The sequence below is a fragment of the Nicotiana sylvestris genome, chromosome 11, assembly GCF_000393655.2.
Source record: "Nicotiana sylvestris chromosome 11, ASM39365v2, whole genome shotgun sequence".
Lineage (NCBI taxonomy): Eukaryota > Viridiplantae > Streptophyta > Magnoliopsida > Solanales > Solanaceae > Nicotiana > Nicotiana sylvestris.
This window is the reverse complement of record NC_091067.1, coordinates 24,175,773-24,196,815: the sequence shown is the minus strand read 5'-3', so window position 1 is coordinate 24,196,815 and position 21,043 is coordinate 24,175,773. Positions and strand designations below refer to the sequence as shown.

General features: G+C 36.7%; 1 protein-coding gene across 1 annotated transcript; it reads right to left on the bottom strand.

Annotated features, from left to right (window-relative positions):
• Positions 1–20,440: 20,440 nt before the first annotated feature.
• LOC104242351 (uncharacterized) lies at positions 20,441–20,806 on the bottom strand. The gene has a single exon (XM_009797386.1). It carries the CDS (start codon positions 20,804–20,806, stop codon positions 20,441–20,443), a length of 366 nt encoding a protein of 121 aa, XP_009795688.1.
• Positions 20,807–21,043: the final 237 nt, after the last annotated feature.

The window sequence follows — 21,043 nt, the reverse complement described above, 5'->3', positions numbered from 1 at the left end:
ATTCTCATTATCATGAACGACCCTCATGCCAATTTGGCGAATCTTGCTTTTAACGGTTTCCTTTGTGTTTAACTTGCCCTAGTTCCATATGACTCGAGCTCTGAATAATCTCAAACCATCCTTATTTTCTTTAAATGTTCTGATCACCTCTACAGGGTTTTATGATTAACTTTTAAGATTAGGCCCAAACTGTGTGCGCATGTCATGTCACTAGAATCGACGCTGAACAAAATGATAAAAAGGACCAAACAAAAAGATGACTGGAAATAATAAAAGACTGGATTTTGTATTAGACTACCGGTGAAAATGGTTTGAATACAAAACAAACGAAACAAACCAAAATAAAATCCTAAAATAGCCTGGACAAAACAAACCGCTATGACAAAATGGAAAGATAAGAAGGTTTGACACAAGACAATATTCGGATTACAACCCCAAGAATAATCCGGACAACAGAAATGACAACAAAATAAGCCACCAAAAGCTTCTCTCTTGCTAACCAAGGAACGGAGCGTCCTCCCACTTTATCAAAACTGGCATCTTAGCCACTATGTTTCGCATTAGTATTGCCTAGACCATTACCAACTTCAATATCATCAACCTTAGTCAACAAGTCCCCAATAGGATTTGAGTGCTTCTGCTATCAGGCCTGATCCCCGCAAAGTGTGCATCATGATGTGCGGGTAAAGGATTCTGCGCGATGTCCTGAGTGTCATTGTCCGGCTTACCACAAATCAACCACCTCAACTTTCATTACGATTCAAAACAAAATAGGTTAGAATGGACTAAGCCGGTCCCCATTATTAACAACATCTTTTTTTCTTTTTTTTTTCTTTTTTTTCATTTTTATTTCTTTTTCGATTTTTTTTCATCATTTTTTTTCATTTTTTTTCTTTTCTCTTTTTTCACTTTTCTCTTTTTTTGTTGTGGTCGAATCTTATGGAGATTGCCTACGTATCATGACCCCGCTTGAATCAGACCTTGCGTAGTTCGGACCAATACAAGATAAACAATAATAAACACCTTTTTCAATTTTCATATTAAAACAAACTGGGTTTCAAAGGTTTGAAGATGACTTACAAACTCGAAAATCAAACAACCCACATATTCTAATAAAAAGATTTACAAACCCCAAAAACAAATGGCCAGCTTCCTTTCTCCATTTGACAAATGCAACCGAACGGTTATTTTTCAAATGTGGCCCCTTCCAAATTTCATATGAATTTTGAGGCCGAGGATGATTATTTTATGACACTTTACAAACTTGTCCATTCTTTTACGAAAATAGCCTTTCGACAACTGAAAGATATTTTAAGGCTATTTCGGCAAGAACGGTTTAAGACGCTGCCGAAGCTGGCTCGGCTTATTGTTACCAAAAGCCCAAACGGTATTCACCTGACCGCTGACTCTTTGTTTTTTTTTTCAAATTATAATAAAAACCAGGTGTTGTAAACACGGCCCTTCAGCGCCTCGGGGACGAAGATTTTTAAGGCTGTGTGGGTCAACTGGACCAAAAATCCCAAACATGACCCAAAAGGTGGCTGTTTATGCAAAGTCCGCCTTCCGGCGTCCCTTTCGGGAACATTCGGCTATTTATGACAAAACAACATCACCTGACTTATTTATGACTCTTTTTATCGTTTTTCAAATTAGAAAACTCAATATTGCAAACACGGCCTTTCAACGTCTCGGGGACGAAGATTTTTAAGGCTGTGTGGGTCAACTGGACCAAATCTTAAAAAATGACCCAAAGGTGGTTGTTTATGCAAAGTCAGCCTTCCGGCGTCCCTTTCGGGAACATTCGGCTATGTTTTGACAAAACAGCGTCACCCGACTTCTTTATGACAGAATTAAAATTTTGACATGTTTATTTATTTATTTATTTATTTATTTTTGGCTATTTTAGCAAAATGGGGGGTTGGACCCGATGAGGGTTGCCTACGTATCTCACATCCGGTGAGAATCAAACCCGCGTAGTTCGGGTAGATTGGATATGGGTGAGAATAAAAAAAATAACTAATTCAGAGAAAACATATCTTTTTTTTCTATTGCTTTTTTTTAAAAGGTGATGAAACATGTAAAATCTTTTGGATTTTCTTTTTCCCCTTTTTTTTATTTTTGATTTTTCAAAAATGATAAAAAGTGCAAAGATTTTTTTTTGAATTTTTCATTTTTTTTTAAATTTGTTTTTTTTAAATAAAAATGTAACAAAACATAACCGGGCCCTATTTGCTTTATCTTCGCACTTCACCCTCTCTTTTTCCTTTTTTCCTTTTCATTCACTCTCAATTATCATTGGTCCGCCAAATGACCCTTTTACCCTTGAAGGAATGCAACATGTAGCACATAGGATGCATCAAGATGGTCTTTTTCATTTCAGGTTGCTAGCCCTAGACAGACTCAACCCCTGTGTTGAGTCCCCTAAGTCAAATGCAACATGATGCAAATAATCGTTCCTACTAGGGATCCGGCATGAAGTCATGTTATTTTATGTTCAAAACCTGAGTCGGTGTTCTAGACTATGTACCCGAGCGGACAACTCAAGTCAAGGAGGGGGCAACTTACCGGGAACCAAAAGGCCATCCGGCTTCGTAACTTGTCCGACCTCTTTCTTATTTCAGGGTATAACACTAACAGAATAGGGAGTCTCAACCAGTAAGCACATCCCCGGAGGTGAAGAGAGAAGGGTTCGGCACAGTTTATATATACAGTCAAATAATATCAAAGCGGTAAAAGCAACATTTAGCACATTAGGCTCAAACGTGTAAAAATCAGATAAAGCCAAATATAACAATTTATCTAAGCTCGAATTTCTAATCCCGAACCAGTGGTTCTGGGTTGAATTCCCCAGTGGAGTCACCAGAGCTGTCACACCTCCTTTTTCCGCCCCACGAGGATACAAGGGAGTTTTTTCCAATTAAAGGACGATCGAAACGGGATTTATTTATTTATTTCAGAGTCGCCACTTGGGAGATTTAGGGTGTCCCAAGTCACCAATTTTAATCCCGAATCGAGGAAAAGAATGACTCCATATTATAGTTTGCGTACCAGAAATCCGGATAAGGAATTCTGTTAACCCGGGAGAAGGTGTTAGGCATTCCCGAATACCGTGATTCTAGCACGGTCGCTCAACTGTCATATTCGGCTTATTTATCTGATTTTAATACAAATATGAACTTATGTGCCAATTTTTACTTTTTACCGCTTTATTATTATTATTTTAAAAGAATGTGAACATTGTTTAAACATGTCTTTGGATTACGTCACATGAAATGCACCCGCAATCCGAAGCACATTTTTATTCAACGTTTTGGGATTTGGATTTGGGTCGCATGAAATGCACACCCGAGTTTAAGAAGGTAAGCTTATTAAAATGCGCGCCTAAAGCAATTAACGTATTATTATTTCTGGGTAAGGCCGTGGGATTTTGCTAAACGGCTCATCCCAAAGTCTAATTAATTTTAATTAAACATTTATCGAGGGCCCCACAATTTTGTATTTTTATTCGGCGACGCTCGTCTCATTTATTTTTAAAAGACAAACCTAAAATGTCTACATTATTTTCTATTAAATTTGTCTCTACAAAATAAAATAAAAAAATGTCTTAATTTATTTACATACTGAAATTAACCAATAATATTTAATTAAACAACATTCCTCCAAGTTCCAAAATGGTCTATTTTGATAAACTAACGTGCTTTTTAAGACGTGGTAATCATCTAACAATAGCGAATTAACTAGACGAAGTTACTACACCATTTATTTATTTTTAGACAATATATAGATAGTTTGTCCGTTAAGCTATCATCCGATGTTTCACTATGTATATTAAACAACTACATGATTCTGATTAGAGTAAGCTAAACAATTTATATATACAAATAAAATTTAGAATATAATTAAAATAAATCTGAAACTTCAACTCTTCATTTTCGTATTCATGCTACATGTTTCAGTTTACAATAACCAACGTGTCAGTTGTGTACTTGATATTGGAAGCAAAAGAAAATGAAGATGAGAATCAGCAGCAGTAATAACAATACAACACAGCAACAACAGTCCAGCAACAACAGTCCAGCAACAGTAACAACCCAGGAATAGAGTTTGCAAACCAGTGGAGTAGTAATCCCAAAAACAAAAGCTTCAAGCTTTGATGAAACAACAACAATTAATGCTGATTTCAAACAATGAAAGAAAGCATAAGATTTTTTTTTCTTTAGTTTTTTTTATTTGAAAGTTTAAATATTTTTCGGAATTTTCTTTCTCTCTTAAATATTCAGCTTTTTTTTTTCTCTCTTTCTATCTGTCAGTTTTTTTCTTCTTGTCCTCTATGTGTCCTTTTTTCTCTATCCCCCTCTTTATTCTTATTCTCTGTCCTCCTTTTTTAAAAGCTGATTCAAGACTTCTCTTTTATATCCCATCCCGAAAATCTTTTAATCAGTTAAAATTAACATTTTCTCCTACCAAACCCATTATCTTCTCACTCATCCCCATTACATTAAATAAATATATCAACCCCACCCCATTATATTTTGTCCCCCATGCCTACCATAAACAATTACCATATTCCCCTCCACTACATTTTGTCTTGTCCCCCATTTATATTAAACAACTATATCACCTATATCCCATTACCTTTTGTCCCCCATGCTTAACATAAGAAATTACAAAATGTACAATTCCTAAACTACCCCTCCGACCTTATTGCAATTACTATTTTACCCCCGGACGTACTACAATTTACCAAACTACCCTCATTAGCTATAACCAATCAATTAATCAAACTCAACCAAAATATAGCCAATATGACCAATTTCTACACAAATTCAAACAACAAATCACATGAACATGATTTCTTCAATATTTCAACAACAAATCACATGAACACAAATTGAACAACAAAGAACAACTAAAATTTGACTGAACAATATTTTTAGCAACAAACAAACCTATTTTCAGATTCAACAACAACAACAACAAACAAGTATATTCAGATTTCTAAATTCAATAATATTGAACTTAAAATCAACTCTAACAACATTACAACCAACAATTCCTATATTAAACTTAAACAAGATTATGAGACAAATTCAAGAAATAATCATAAATGATAAACAAGAAATCAAACTATACAAATTTCGGATTCAAGATCAACCAAACAAAGTATGAACATGAATGAATCTATTTTTTAAAACAACAAACATGACGGATTAAATGACTCAAACAACATTAATAATTTCTGGAAAATACATAACAACATGAAACAAATTGAAGAAATAATCAATTAAATTTCAATTTGAATCTAACAAACATTAAACTAACAAATTTTTACCTAAACAATAAAACAAACATGAAATAAACATGAAAAACAAATTAATTAATTTCCATTTGAAATCTGAAAATTAATTCAACAAAACATATGAACAAACTAAAAAATTATTTCAACGACGGAAAAACAAAACAAGAATTGAATCATTTATCGATTTTGGATCCGAAAAACAACGAACAAAAATATGGACGAAATTTGAAACATAAACCAACTAACCAATTCAAAACAACGATGAAGACGAAGATGATGGAGCAGCATGAAACAGCTGGGGACGACGGACAGTGGCGGACGCAGCTGAAGCAGCTATGGGCGTCGACATGTTGCTGCGTTCAACGACTAAGGTCGTCGATGAGGAAGAAGACTGAAACAGTAGCAGCAACATCCATGGACGAGGGAGCTGGACGCGGGGGCAAATGCTTGACAGCGGCGTCGATGAAACATGGAAGAAACAACTGGTTGACGCAGCATCAATGGAGGAAAAGGAGCAGTGGTCGTCTACTGCTGCTGCGTTCAGCAGCTATGGGAAAAAATGGAGCAGCAGCTCGAGCTTGAAGCGGACGACGCAGAGGCAGCAAGAAGCAGCTGGGGACGACGCTGGTCGTCGAGAAGGAAAAATCGCCATGGGAGCTCAAGCTTGAGCTTGGCGACGAAGACGGGGTCGTTCGGTGTGTCTATGGGGTGTGTACACGAGTGAAGGAGAAGCTGCCATGGCTTGGGCTTCGTGGCTTGGGGTGACGATGGTGCTGGGTCTAGAAGCGAGTGGTCGAAGAAGAAGGTAAGGGCAGCCATGGGAGGTCATTATTTTGGAGATGGAGAAGAAGAAACCAAGGTTGGGGGGGATCCCTTTTTTGTTTTTAGGGTTTTGTTTTGTTTTTGTGTTTTGAAAAATGAAGAAGGGTGTTGGGTATTTGGGTTAATGGGGCGGACCGGGTCGACCCAGTTCGAAATGGACTGGGTCGTTTTTGGAAGATTGGGTGTCTGTGGACCTATGACTTAAATTTGAGCCCAATTCCGATTTTCTTTATTTTTTGCTCTCTTTTCCTCTTTTATTTTCCTTAAACTAAATTATAGAAATACTTAAACTATTATTAAGAACTAAATTAAGTTATAAAAGCGCAACTTAACTCCCCATAACAATTAACGCACAATTAAGTAATAATTAAGCATAAAATTGTATATTTGGACATTAAATGCTAAAAATGCAAACGATGCCTATTTTTGTGATTTTTATTTTTTTGTAAAACAAACTTAATTACTAACAATTGTAGAATTAAATCCTACATGCAAAATGCGACATATTTTGTATTTTTTATTAATTTAACAAATAAACATGCATAGACAAACATACAAATAGTTACACAAAATATCACAAAATATCACAAAAATTGCACACCAAGAAAAATTATTTTATTTTTGAATTTTTTGGGAGTAATTCTCATATAGGGCAAAAATCACGTGCTTACAGCTGCCCCTCTTTGCCCGAAGACACGAAGGGTTTTCGTGCAAAGATAAAGCGAGCGATTTTTGCCCATCCGAGTACTCCGTGTGAAGCATTTTTTTGAAAAAGATTTGACCGAACCTTTGCTTCAAAGGTTTCCTACATATCCTGGGCTAAACAGGAATCAGGTCAATGTAGTTCGGGAAGTTTTGGTAGCTGGGACTACCGTGGGACTGCAATGTTACTGTTGTTGCATGCTATTACTACTGCTTACCGATCTCCTTGTTACACCGTGCTTAAAAGAAAACAAGAAGCTAGGCTAGACTGCAATTTTTCTTGTTGCCTTGCTTTCTTGTCTGCTTGCATTTTTTCCGGTGCTTTTCTTCTTTTTGACACATGCACTTGAGTTTGTGCTGGGACCTCTTGTTGCAACCTTCTGCTTCCCAGTGCTGGGGATTTTTATTGTTTCCTGCTGGGGATTCCTGTTGTAACCCTCTGTTTTATTGTCCTCTGACTTGATCTAGAAATGTATTCCTCTGTTGTATGGGCGGGCTCCCAACTTCAACACTTGAAAAGTAAAGACTGAAATGTATTCCTCTGTTCTTATGGGCGGGCTCCCAACTTCAATACTTGAAAATTAATACTAAAATGTATTCCTCTGTTATATGGGCGGGCTCCCAACTTCAACACTCGAAATGAAAAGACTGAATGTATTCCTATGTTCTTATGGGCGGGCTCCCAACTTCAATACTTGAAAAGTAATACTGAAATGTATTCCTCTGTTCTATGGGCGGGCTCCCAACTTCAACACTTTAAATGAAAAGACTAAAATATATTCCTCTGTTATATGGGCGGGCTCCCAACTTCAACACTTGAAATGAAAAGGCTGAATGTATTCCTATGTTTTATGGGCGGGCTCCCAACTTCAACACTTGAAATGAAAAGACTGAAATGTATTCCTCTGTTATATGGGCGGGCTCCCAACTTCAACACTTGAAATGAAAAGACTGAATGTATTCCTCTGTTCTTATGGGCGGGCTCCCAACTTCAATACTTGAAAAGTAATACTGAAATGTATTCCTCTGTTCTATGGGCGGGCTCCCAACTTCAACACTTTAAATGAAAAGACTGAAATGTATTCCTCTGTTATATGGGCGGGCTCCCAACTTCAACACTTGAAATGAAAAGACTGAAATGTATTCCTCTGTTCTATGGGCGGGCTCCCAACTTCAACACTTGAAATGAAAAGACTGAAATGTATTCCTCTGTTATATGGGCGGGCTCCCAACTTCAACACTTGGGAGGGGCTGTCACACCTCCTTTTTCTGCCCCGCGAGGGTACAAGGGAGTTTTTTCCAATTAAAGGACGATCGAAACGGAATTTATTTATTTATTTCAGAGTCGCCATTTGGGAGATTTAGGGTGTCCCAAGTCACCAATTTTAATCCCGAATCGAGGAAAAGAATGACTCCATATTATAGTCTACGTACCAGAAATCCGGATAAGGAATTCTGTTAACCCGGGAGAACGTGTTAGGCATTCCCGAATTCCGTGATTCTAGCACGGTCGCTCAACTGTCATATTCGGCTTATTTATCTGATTTTAATACAAATATGAACTTATGTGCCAATTTTTACTTTTTACCGCTTTATTATTATTATTTTAAAAGAATTTGAACATTGTTTAAACATGTCTTTGGATTACGTCACATGAAATGCACCCGCAATCCGAAGCACATTTTTATTCAACGTTTTGGGATTTGGATTTGGGTCGCATGAAATGCACACCCGAGTTTAAGAAGGTAAGCTTATTAAAATGCGCGCCTAAAGCAATTAACGTATTATTATTTCTGGGTAAGGCCGTGGAATTTTGCTAAACGGCTCATCCCAAAGTCTAATTAATTTTAATTAAACATTTATCGAGGGCCCCACAATTTTGTATTTTTATTCGGCGAGGCTCGTCTCATTTATTTTTAAAAGACAATCCTAAAATGCCTACATTATTTTCTATTAAATTTGTCTCTACAAAATAAAATAAAAAAATGTCTTAATTTATTTACATACTGAAATTAACCAATAATATTTAATTAAACAACATTCCTCCAAGTTCCAAAATGGTCTATTTTGATAAACTAACGTGCTTTTTGAGACGTGGTAATCACCCAACAATAGCGAATTAACTAGACGAAGTTACTACACCATTTATTTATTTTTAGGCAATATATAGATAGTTCGTCCGTTAAGCTATCATATGATGTTTCACTATGTATATTAAACAACTACATGATTCTGATTAGAGTAAGCTAAACAATTTATATATACAAATAAAATTTAGAATATAATTAAAATAAATCTGAAACTTCAACTCTTCATTTTTGTATTCATGCTACATGTTTCAGTTTACAATAACCAGCGTGTCAGTTGTGTACCTGATATTGGAAGCAAAAGAAAATTAAGATAAGAATCAGCAGCAGTAATAACAATACAACACAGCAACAACAGTCCAGCAACAGTAACAATCCAGGAACAGAGTTTGCAAACCAGTGGAGAAATAATCCCAAAAACAAAAGCTTCAAGCTTTGATGAAACAACAACAATTAATGCTGATTTCAAACAATGAAAGAAAGCAGAAGATTTTTTTTCTTTAGTTTTTTTTTATTTGAAAGTTTAAATATTTTTCGGAATTTTCTTTCTCTCTTAAATATTCAGCTCTTTTTTTCTCTCTTTCTATCTGTCCGTTTTTTTTCTTCTTCTCCTCTATGTGTCCTTTTTTCTCTATCCCCCTCTTTATTCTTATTCTCTGTCCTCCTTTTTTAAAATCTGATTCAAAACTTCTCTTTTATATCCCATCCCAGAAATCTTTTAATCAATTAAAATCAATATTTTCTCCTACCAAACTCATTATCTTCCCACTCATCCCCATTACATTAAATAAATATATCAACCCCACCCCATTATATTTTGTCCCCCATGCCTACCATAAACAATTACCATATTCCCCTCCACTACATTTTGTCTTGTCCCCCATTTATATTAAACAACTATATCACCTATACCCCATTACCTTTTGTTCCCCATGCTTAACATAAGAAATTACAAAATGTACAATTCCTAAACTACCCCTCCGACCTTATTGTAATTACTATTTTACCCCCGGACGTACTACAATTTACCAAACTACCCTCATCAGCTATAACCAATCAATTAATCAAACTCAACCAAAATATAGCCAATATGACCAATTTCTACACAAATTCAAACAACAAATCACATGAACATGATTTCTTCAACATTTCAACAACAAATCACATGAACACAAATTGAACAACAAAGAACAACTAAAATTTGATTGAACAATATTTTTAGCAACAAACAAACCTATTTTCAGATTCAACAACAACAATCAAACAAGTATATTTAGATTTCTAAATTCAATAATATTGAACTTAAAATCAACTCTAACAACATTACAACCAACAATTCCTATATTAAACTTAAACAAGATTATGAGACAAATTCAAGAAATAATCATAAATGATAAACAAGAAATCAAACTATACAAATTTCGGATTCAAGATCAACCAAACAAAGTATGAACATGAATGAATCTATTTTTTAAAACAACAAACATGACGGATTAAATGACTCAAACAACATTAATAATTTTCTGGAAAATACATAACAACATGAAACAAATTGAAGAAATAATCAATTAAATTTCAGTTTGAATCTAACAAACATTAAACTAACAAATTTTTACCTAAACAATAAAACAAACATGAAATAAACATGAAAAACAAATTAATTAATTTCCATTTGAAATCTGCAAATTAATTCAACAAAACATATGAACAAACTAAAAAATTATTTCAACGACGGAAAAACAAAACAAGAATTGAATCATTTATCGATTTTGGATCCGAAAAACAACGAACAAAAATATGGACGAAATTTGAAACATAAACCAACTAACCGATTCAAAACAACGACGAAGACGAAGATGATGGAGCAGCATGAAGCAGCTGGGGACGAAGGACAGTGGCGGACGCAGCTGAAGCAGCTATGGGCGTCGACATGTTGCTGCGTTCAACGACTAAGGTCGTCGATGAGGAAGAAGACTGAAATAGTAGCAGCAACATCCATGGACGAGGGAGCTGGACGCGGGGGCAAATGGTTGACAGCGGCGTCGATGAAAGATGGAAGAAACAGCTGGTTGACGCAGCATCAATGGAGGAAAAGGAGCAGTGGTCGTCTACTGCTGTTGCGTTCAGCAGCTATGGGAAAAAATGGAGCAGCAGCTCGAGCTTGAAGCGGACGACGCAGAGGCAGCAAGAAGCAGCTGGGGACGACGCTGGTCGTCGAGAAGGAAAAATCGCCATGGGAGCTCAAGCTTGAGCTTGGCGACGAAGACGGGGTCGTTCGGTGTGTCTATGGGGTGTGTACACGAGTGAAGGAGAAGCTGCCATGGCTTGGGCTTCGTGGCTTGGGGTGACGATGGTGCTGGGTCTGGAAGCGAGTGGTCGAAGAAGAAGGTAAAGGCAGCCATGGGAGGTCATTATTTTGGAGATGGAGAAGAAGAAACCAAGGTTGGGGGGGGGATCCCTTTTTTGTTTTTAGGGTTTTGTTTTGTTTTTGTGTTTTGAAAAATGAAGAAGGGTGTTGGGTATTTGGGTTAATGGGGCGGACCGGGTCGACCCAGTTCGAAATGGACTGGGTCGTTTTTGGAAGATTGGGTCTCTTTGGACCTATGACTTAAATTTGAGCCCAATTCCGATTTTCTTTATTTTTTGCTCTCATTTCCTCTTTTATTTTCCTTAAACTAAATTATAGAAATACTTAAACTATTATTAAGAACTAAATTAAGTTATAAAAGCGCAACTTAACTCCCCATAACAATTAACGCACAATTAAGTAATAATTAAGCATAAAATTGTATATTTGGACATTAAATGCTAAAAATGCAAACGATGCCTATTTTTGTGATTTTTATTTTTTTGTAAAACAAACTTAATTACTAACAATTGTAGAACTAAATCCTACATGCGAAATGCGACATATTTTTGTATTTTTAATAATTTAACAAATAAACATGCGCAGACAAACATACAAATAGTTATTCAAAATATCACAAAATATAACAAAATTGCACACCAAGGAAAATTATTTTATTTTTGAATTTTTTGGGAGTCTCATATAGGGAAAAAATCACGTGCTTACAACCGTCGACTGCACCACTGATCGACTAGTTTTACCGCAAATATGCCTTTCCAAATTTAAAGGTTGATACATAGGAAGAGCACAAACACTCATCAAGCGTTCCTATATGATTGATTACACACTAGTGGAATATGATATTGAGCATGATTTATGCAACAATAAATAGCATGCTGTCACGTATTTGCATGTTAAAAATGATAAATGCGGTATTTTATAATTGAAAGACGTTAAGAAAGAAACAGGGAGACAAATCGGCTTCTGTAGCGAAGGAAATCATAAATGCTTAAAAGTAGGCAATTAAATCCAAATAAGGGGGGGGGGAAAGGGTGCACATGTATTAACAGAATAAAGCATGCTTGAGACTAATTCACAAAAACAAGTTTGTTATGGTAAGAGCCTAATATCCCCAGCAGAGTCGCCATGCTAATGTGCCCCCTTTTTCCTCACGGAGTCCGGGTTTCGACATTTTTTGGGACAACCCATTCCCTTTTGGGAAGGGGTATGGAATTTGAAGAGTCGCCACCTAACAAATTTGAGGTGCGTTAGGGCACCTAAAGCAAATAACTCATAAACTGATCTACCAGAGATTGGGTAAGGGATCAAAATAACCTTGAGGGGAAGGTGTTAGTCACCCCTCGAGGTCCACAACGGTGGGTCCCAACCAAACTCAATTTAAGTGAATTAGTCATAAGCAACTTAAACAAATATTGAGATTATTTAAATGGGAATAAAGGGGATCCTAGGTTTATTAGCCTATAGGATCACTTCTGTGCAATACTCGGTAAACTTTCCTCAAATAGAGGTGTTACACGTAGCATTAGCGCACAGGTCATCATATCCTTTACTACCCAATTACCTTCCCCTTAATTATTGTTACCTAAGCGTTCTAATAGCATCCAGTATGTTCCTTATGCATGCATTACACGCCTTAAACAAACAGTTTTAAACGATTTAAAGTCCTATAGCAGGATATCTAGATGAGCACAAAATATGCAGCAGTTTCATTAAGGCAGGGCAGTAAATACCTAATCAGTTTGCCTACTGATTTTATTACTTCATGAATCTGAGCAGGTTTAAAGCAGTAGGAAAATAGCAATTTTAAACCTAGAATCCAATTAACTTACAAGATTGCCTAAGTGATAGCTGGATAGAATTTTATAAATCGGGTATCTGAGCTATAAACAGTTACTGGTTTTAGCAGGCTGATTTTATCTTTTAGACCCTACAGGCATGATATCTAAGTGTAGAAAATTTGATCTTAAGACCTTATAGGCATGGTATCTAAATGCAAAAATGATTCTGAAATTTCCTATAGACATGGTATCTAAATGCAAAAATGAATTTGAAATTTCCTATAGACATGGTATCTATCTTCTGAAATTTCCTATAGGTAACAACAACAACAACAACAACAACAACCCAGTATAATCCCACTAGTAGGGTCTAAGGAGGGTAGTGTGTACGCAGACCTTACCCCTACCCTAGGGTAGAGAGGTTGTTTCCAAATAGACTCTCGACATCCTTCCCTCCAAGAACTTCCCACCTTGCTCTTGGGGTGACTCGAACTCACAACCTCTTGGTTGGAGGTGGAGGTTGCTTACCATCAGAGCAACCCCTCTTGTCAGCGAAATTTCCTATATGCATGGTATCTAAATGCAAAAATGATTCTGAAATTTTCTATAGACATAGTATCTATCTTCTAAAATTTCCTATAGATAGGGTATCTAAATGCAAAAATGATTTTGAAATTTCCTATAGATATGGTATCTATCTTCTGAAATTTCCTATAGATATGGTATCTAAACGCAGAAGTGATTTAAAATTTTATAGGCGTGATTTTAAAAAATGCAGAACTGATTTTGAAACTTTGTGGGCATGATTTAAATGCAGTAGTGAATCTTGACGGGATATTCATAACTACTTTTTGATCCCATAGGCATGGCATCCAAAAGTGAATCAGAACATGTTGAACAAATTAAATCCTATATGCATGTTATCTACAACACACAGTAACAGAATGTATTGAAACAAATACATATAGGCATGTTATCTACTACATACAGTAACAGAATATAACTGAACAAGTAAATAACCTATAGGTAGGATATCTAACATATAGTAATGAAAATATTTGAAAGAAACATGCACCTAAAGCAGGTTTTCTACCTCATTCTCATGCAAACATTAAACTAGGCCCAGTTTTTCCCAATTCATTATTACCACATCGTTATTACAAATAATTATCACAGACTATAAGCAATTGATAAATTACAAAATATATAACTATAGGAGGCCTGCAGCAGTCCAAATGCATCCGGATAACCCAGGCCTTCAAACCATAACAGCTCCAAAGCTTAGAGATACACAGTAACCATCGACAAAGCACAAAGAACCCAATCTCTAGTGTGTCAGAGTTCCCAAGGTCTTCGAGAACCCAGGGCAGTGCTCACACTAGAGAACAAATGTTCATAAGCAACTCATAAAGGATTGGAAATCAGCCCCAATATGTTATAGTTCAGAGGATCTCATGGACCTAAATAGTGCTCACGTTGAGGGTAGCAAGACCCTAGTTAACTAAGAGTTGGAGTTGAAAATAGTGTATAAAAGTAGGAGATAGTTTTTTTTAAAAATAGTTTGGATTTCAGAAGTGCATAGAAACAGATCACAAGATCAACATTGCAACAGAACCACATTTACTAGATTGAACTCAGATATCAATCAACAACATAGCAGAACATAGTCACAGCCAGTTCAATCAAGGTTCCATATTGCCTGGGGATTGACTTAGTTCACTAGTTATCACTAGGTTATCCTATGGACATGTATTAAAGAATAGTATGTTGGGATCAGGGTCCTAATTGGACAGTCATACAGAAAGGTAGCAAAAGTTGGAAGCATAGAAAATCATGAATTATTCAGGAACCTATTAGGGGGTGAACACTTAAACCAGGAGGGAAATCATGCTAGTTGAGAAACAAATAAACATAGGTCTAACAGACATGCTGAAAATAAGAAGCACATAGGTCACATTAAATAGAAGTAGACATGATGATTAAGATCAACAAGCATGAAGCACATAGGTCTAATTACATAGCATGTTGAATGATAGCAGAAGTAGAGACATACCACTTAGAAAAAAGCAAACAGGAAGTTGAAAGTATGCAGAATCCAATAGTCTAGCCTTGGCTTTTAGCTGGCTAGACAATGTAGCAAATGCAAGTAATAGAAAGGTTTGAATAAGAGAAAGAGTTTGTATGTGTGTGTTTGTTTCTTTCTGAGTGTAGTCGTGTAAGTGTCTGAGTCTGTCTCTTGAAAATCAGAAAAAAAGGGTTTTTATAGAATGCAATAGGGTAGGTCACATAAGGTAATAAATCAATCATACATACATAAGGTATGAAAAATCAATTAGCAATCAGTCAGGAATCAATTAAGAGGACAAAATCAAATAAGTACTACTTAATTTAAGGAAATATCTCTACACAAAATCAATCTATAATTAAGATCAAGGTTAATAAGGTAAGAAACAGTTTTCAGAATCAATTAGGAATTAGGACACACAATCAAGCCAATAATACGGATACATAAATAGGGTAAGAACAAGTAAAACTTAAATAAGGAAATATGGATTCTAAATTCAAACCCTAATTTAGGTAAGTAAATCAATTAACAACTTAATTGACAGATTTAAAGGTAACAGGCATAAGACCACAAGATAAATAGCCAGAGAATCAAAACCCTAGGATATGTCAAAGGCATAGAGATGAAACTCAAAAAGGATCGGTCGAAATAGTAAAGAAGAAAACCATAGTTGAAAACTTTTAAATGTCTAAGCATTTTCATAGAAAACCCATTAGAGATCAAACCCTGGGGTAAAATAAAATCGTTTAACAATAATAGTAAAAGCAGAAAATCTTTAAGGAAAATACCAAACAAAATCAAAACCATCTCACATCTAAAGAGATCTAAACAGATTTAACAAAAATAGCTAGGTTTATGAATAGAGGTAGAAAATCTGGTTCGAACTAGAGATTTGAAGTCACGAGAACACGAAAATGATAGTACTCACAGACATAGGGTTGAATATAGGAGGATTAATCGAAAAGACGAAAGATTTGAACCAAATCTGGTTCGAATCCCTTGAGATCCCATTAAGTAACATGAAAATCGAACAACTAGTAGAGGTAAGGGGTAGGATACGACAGTAAATCACCAAATGATTCCATATCCGGTTGGGAATCAAAGGAATTTGGGGGGAGTTTTTGAGAGACGACACTCTAGGGTTTGAGAGCGTCTGAGAGAAGAGAGGAGAAGAGGGCGGCGGTGTCTGAGAGAAATGGGTAGTTTTGGGGTTTATTGAATTTAAAAGGTAAGAAATAACGTGGACCGTTGATCTTAAAGATCAACAGCCACGATCAGAGGGGGTTCTGGGTCAGGTTGGACGGGTATTTGGGTTGGGTTAGGTTAGGAAATTTAATTAAGAAAGGGCTATGTTTTAAATACCTATTTAATTTAATAAAATAAAATAATAAAATAATTTATAAATGATAAAAATGTGATTTATGCATTAAAATGATTTAAAATAATTTATTAACATTTTAAAAATATAAAGAGTCATTTTCTGTATAGATAATGTAATTATACATATGCATGGGCTATTATTGCAAAATATGCAATTATAGTCTTAAAAATGCAAATGTAATTATAAAAAATGCGATTAAAATAGTTAGACACTTATATGAGCATAAATGATAAATTTATATGATTCAATCATCATAAAGTAATATGAGTGATAATTATTGAATATTTATATAATTAAGAATGCAGAAATAAATTTATTTAAGTCTTTTAAAAATTATAGAAAACTTGTAAAAATACTTGTGCATGTTTGTAAACGCGTGTATAATATTTTGAAACTATGTATGCATATTTAAAAATATATGAGGGAAAAATTGAGTATCAACAGTTACAGTAAAATAAGGGTGTGTTATGATACTAATATCGTTACATGGTGGGATCGGGTTGCGCGGCGCAACATATCTATATATATTATCTTTGTTGTTGATGTTGTTATAGTGAAATAAGGGAGGATTTTGTATTGTATGGTGGGATCAGGTTGCGCGCCGCAACAACCTATGTGTTTCTATTTCCTCGAGCTGTGTTGGTTTTCGGTGTTGTTGTTGAAACTCTAAGGACTAGTAACTCTGGACGGAACTGGTTTATTTCTTGAGGCTGTAGTTATTATTTTCAGTTGACTATTTTATCATGTTCCGTATTTCCATTTTCTATCATTATTCTATACTGCGTACAGGTTGTAGTGTAGGTGACCCGCCTTAGCCTCGTCGCTACTTCGTCGAAGTTAGGATCGGCACTTACAGAGTACATGAGATCAGTTGTACTCATAATATACTCTGCATTTCTTGCACAAATTTTGGAGTCGGTCCCAGTGGCTGCTACTAGTGAGCTCGAATTGGACAGCCTTCAGGGACTTGAGGTACAACTGCTCAGCACCCGTAGCTCCTGGGGTCCCCTTCTTTGTTTTTATTTAGCTGTGTATCTTCTTTTTAGATGGCTTTATGTTATTTCAGACCCTTGTATGTACTATTCTAGTAGCTCGTGCATTTGTGACACCGGATTCAGGGATGTATTAAACGTTTGGCTATTTTAGCAACCAGAACTCATCAAGCTCGTTAAGTTGTAGCAATCTCTTCTCACCGGCTAAGTCCATCTTCATATTTAGCTTTTTAATCTCCAAATAGGCTTTGTGTTCAAGCTCAATGGGCAAATGACACGCCTTCCCATAAACTAACCTGTACGGAGAAGTACCTATGAGAGTCTTGTATGCAGTGCGATATGCCCATAATGTGTCGTCCAGCTTCCCTGCCCAGTCCTTTCTATTTCCACTTACTATTTTCTCCAGAATCTGCTTTACCTCTCTATTTGAAACTTCAACTTGACCACTCGTCTAGGGATGATAGGCAGTGGAAACCTTGTGTTTAACTCCATACTTTTCAAGAACATTATTCAACAATTTATTACAGAAGGGAGTTCCTCCATCACTTATCAACACTCTTAGAGTCCCAAAGCGTGTGAAGATGTGCTTCTTTACAAAGCTTACCACTACTTTTGCATCATTAGTAGGAAGAGCAATGGCCTCCACCAACTTAAACACATAGTCGACCGCCACCAAGATGTACCTGTGACCATTAAAGTATGGGAATGGTCCCATGAAATCGATCCCCCAAACATCAAAAAGCTCTACTGCCAGTATATTCTATAAAGGCATCTCATGCTTTTTCGTGATTGTTCCGTTTCTTTGGCATCTGTCACACATTTTAACAAAGGCATGTGCATCCTTAAACAATTTTGGCCAATAAAAAACAGATTGTAGCACCTTTCGAGCGGTTCTATCCCCACCGTGATGACCTCCATATGGAGAGTCATGACAGTCATGCAATATTGCGTGCATCTCCTCCACGGGAACACACCTTCGTACTAATTGATCTGCACAATGCTTATATAGGAATGGCTCATCCCACATGTAGAACCTCACATCATGTAGAAATCTTCTTCTATTATCAGATGTCAAATCTGGTGGTGTCACCCCACTTGCAATAAATCTCACATAATCTGCATACCACGGGGCTTCACTTGAGGTGATTTCTAATGGTTGCTCATCAGGAAATGTTTCTTTGATTGACTCTCCCTCAGCTACATGGCTCCGATTTTCTAATTTGGACAAGTGATTAGCCACTTTATTCTCTGTCCCTTTTCGATCTCGGATCTCTAAGTCAAACTCTTGTAGGAGGAGGACCCAACGAATCAGCCTTGGCTTGGCGTCTTTCTTTTCAAACAAGTATCTGATAGTTGAATGATCTATGTAGACGATGACTTTGGTTCCCACTATATAGGATCTGAACTTGTCAAACGCCCACACCATTACAAGCAACTCTTTTTCAGTAACTGTGTAGTTCATATGGGCTGGATTTAGAGTTTTGCTCACATAGTAAATGGAGTGAAAGATCTTATTTCTCCTTTGCCCCAAAACAGCTTCGATTGCTATGTCACTCGCATCGCACATCAACCCAAATGGTTGCTCCCAATCCGGAGCAATGATAATTGGTGCAGTCACCAACATTCCCTTCAACTCCTCAAATGCTTTCAGACAGGCATCATCAAACTTGAAGGGGACATCTTTCTCAAGAATCCTGCACAAAGGAGAAGAGATTTTCGAAAAATCTTTAATGAAACGACGATAAAACCTGCATGGCCCAATAAACTGTGAATGCCTTTGATGGACGTCGGTGGGGGCAATTTTTCAATCGCTTCCACCTTTGCTTTGTCCCACTGCAAACCATTTTTGGACACCTTATGCCCCAAAAATATACCTTCACGTACCAAGAAATGACATTTTTCCCAGTTTAGCACCAGGTTCGTCTCTTCACACCTAGCAAGCACTTTATCAAGGTTCATTAAATAATTAGCAAAAGATCATCCAAACATAGAAAAGTCATCCAAGAACACTTCCACAAATCTTTCAACCATGTCATTAAAATTAACCATCATACACCTTTGAAAAGTCGCGGGTGCATTACATAGACCAAAGGGCATTCTATTGAACGCATACGTGCTATAGGGACACGTAAATATGGTGTTCTCTTGGTCCTCTGGGGCTATAGCAATCTGATTATAACCCGCATAACAATCTAAGAAACAATAGTATTCCTGGCTAGCTAATCTATCAAGCATTTGAGCAATAAAGGGGAGGAGGAAGTGGTCCTTTCGAGTGGCATTGTTCAATTTTCTATAATCTATGCAAATTCTCCACCCAGTGACAGTTCGTGTGGGAATCAAGTCATTATTTTAATTGACCACTATAGTTATCCCCCCTTTCTTAGGTACACATTGAACGGGGCTTACCCATTTGCTATCCGAGATTAGAAATATAATACATGCATCAAGCCACTTAATCATTTCTTTTCTTACCACCACTTTCATAATTGGATTTAGTCGGCGTTGTTGCTCTACACTTGGCTTGTGTCCGTCCTCCATGAGGATTTTATGTATGCAAAAAGCTGGACTAATGCCCTTAATGTCAGACATTGTCCACCCAATTGCTTGCTTGTGCTCACGTAGCACTCTCAACAGCTTCTCTTCCTGCAATTTAGACAAGTCAGAAGAAACAATAACAGGTAAAGTGTCAGAATCACCCAAATAAGCATATTGAAGGTGAGGAGGCATGGGTTTAAGCTCCAATTTTGGAGCTTCCTCAATTGACAGCTTTGGAGGAGGCCCACTTGGCCTATTCAGGGGCTCAAAGGGGTGTATCCCTTGCATGTAAGCACAAGATGCATCTAGGATATGCATCATCTCCTCAACCTCATCATCAATCTCCAAGCTATTGAACAACATAAGTGCATTCTCTAGAGAATCGTCTAGATATACACTCGTGTCAAGAATTTAGTCATCAACCTCCACAACAGATATCATTGAGAGCTCCTCATAGTGGCGGGGAAGTTGGATTGCTTTGTAGACATTAAAGACTGCTTCCTTGCTATCCACCCTCAAAATCATTTTTCCCTCTCTCACTTTAATAATTGCATCACCAATAGCCAAGAGAGGTCGTCCCAATATGATTGGAACCAATTCATCAGCCTCATAATCTAGGATAATGAAGTCTGCATGAAAGATAAATTTCCCAATTTGCAGCGACACATCTTCAATCACTCCCTCAAGATGTGTTATGGACCTATCAGTCAGCTGCAACATCACAGTAGTTGGTCTTGGAGCTCCCAGACCCAATTTCTTGAACAAGGATAAGGGCATCAGATTTATGCTTGCCCCAAATCATAAAGTGAACGACCAACATCAATATTACCAATTTGCACAGGGATGGTGAAGCTGCCAGGATCCTTAAGCTTTTGAGGGAGCTTGTTTTGGACCCTTGAAGTGCACTCCTCAGTAAGTGCAACTGTCTTAAATTCAGTCAATCTTCTCTTGTGAGCCACTATATCTTTTATGTACTTAGCATACTTTGGAATTTCACGAAGTATATCCACAAGT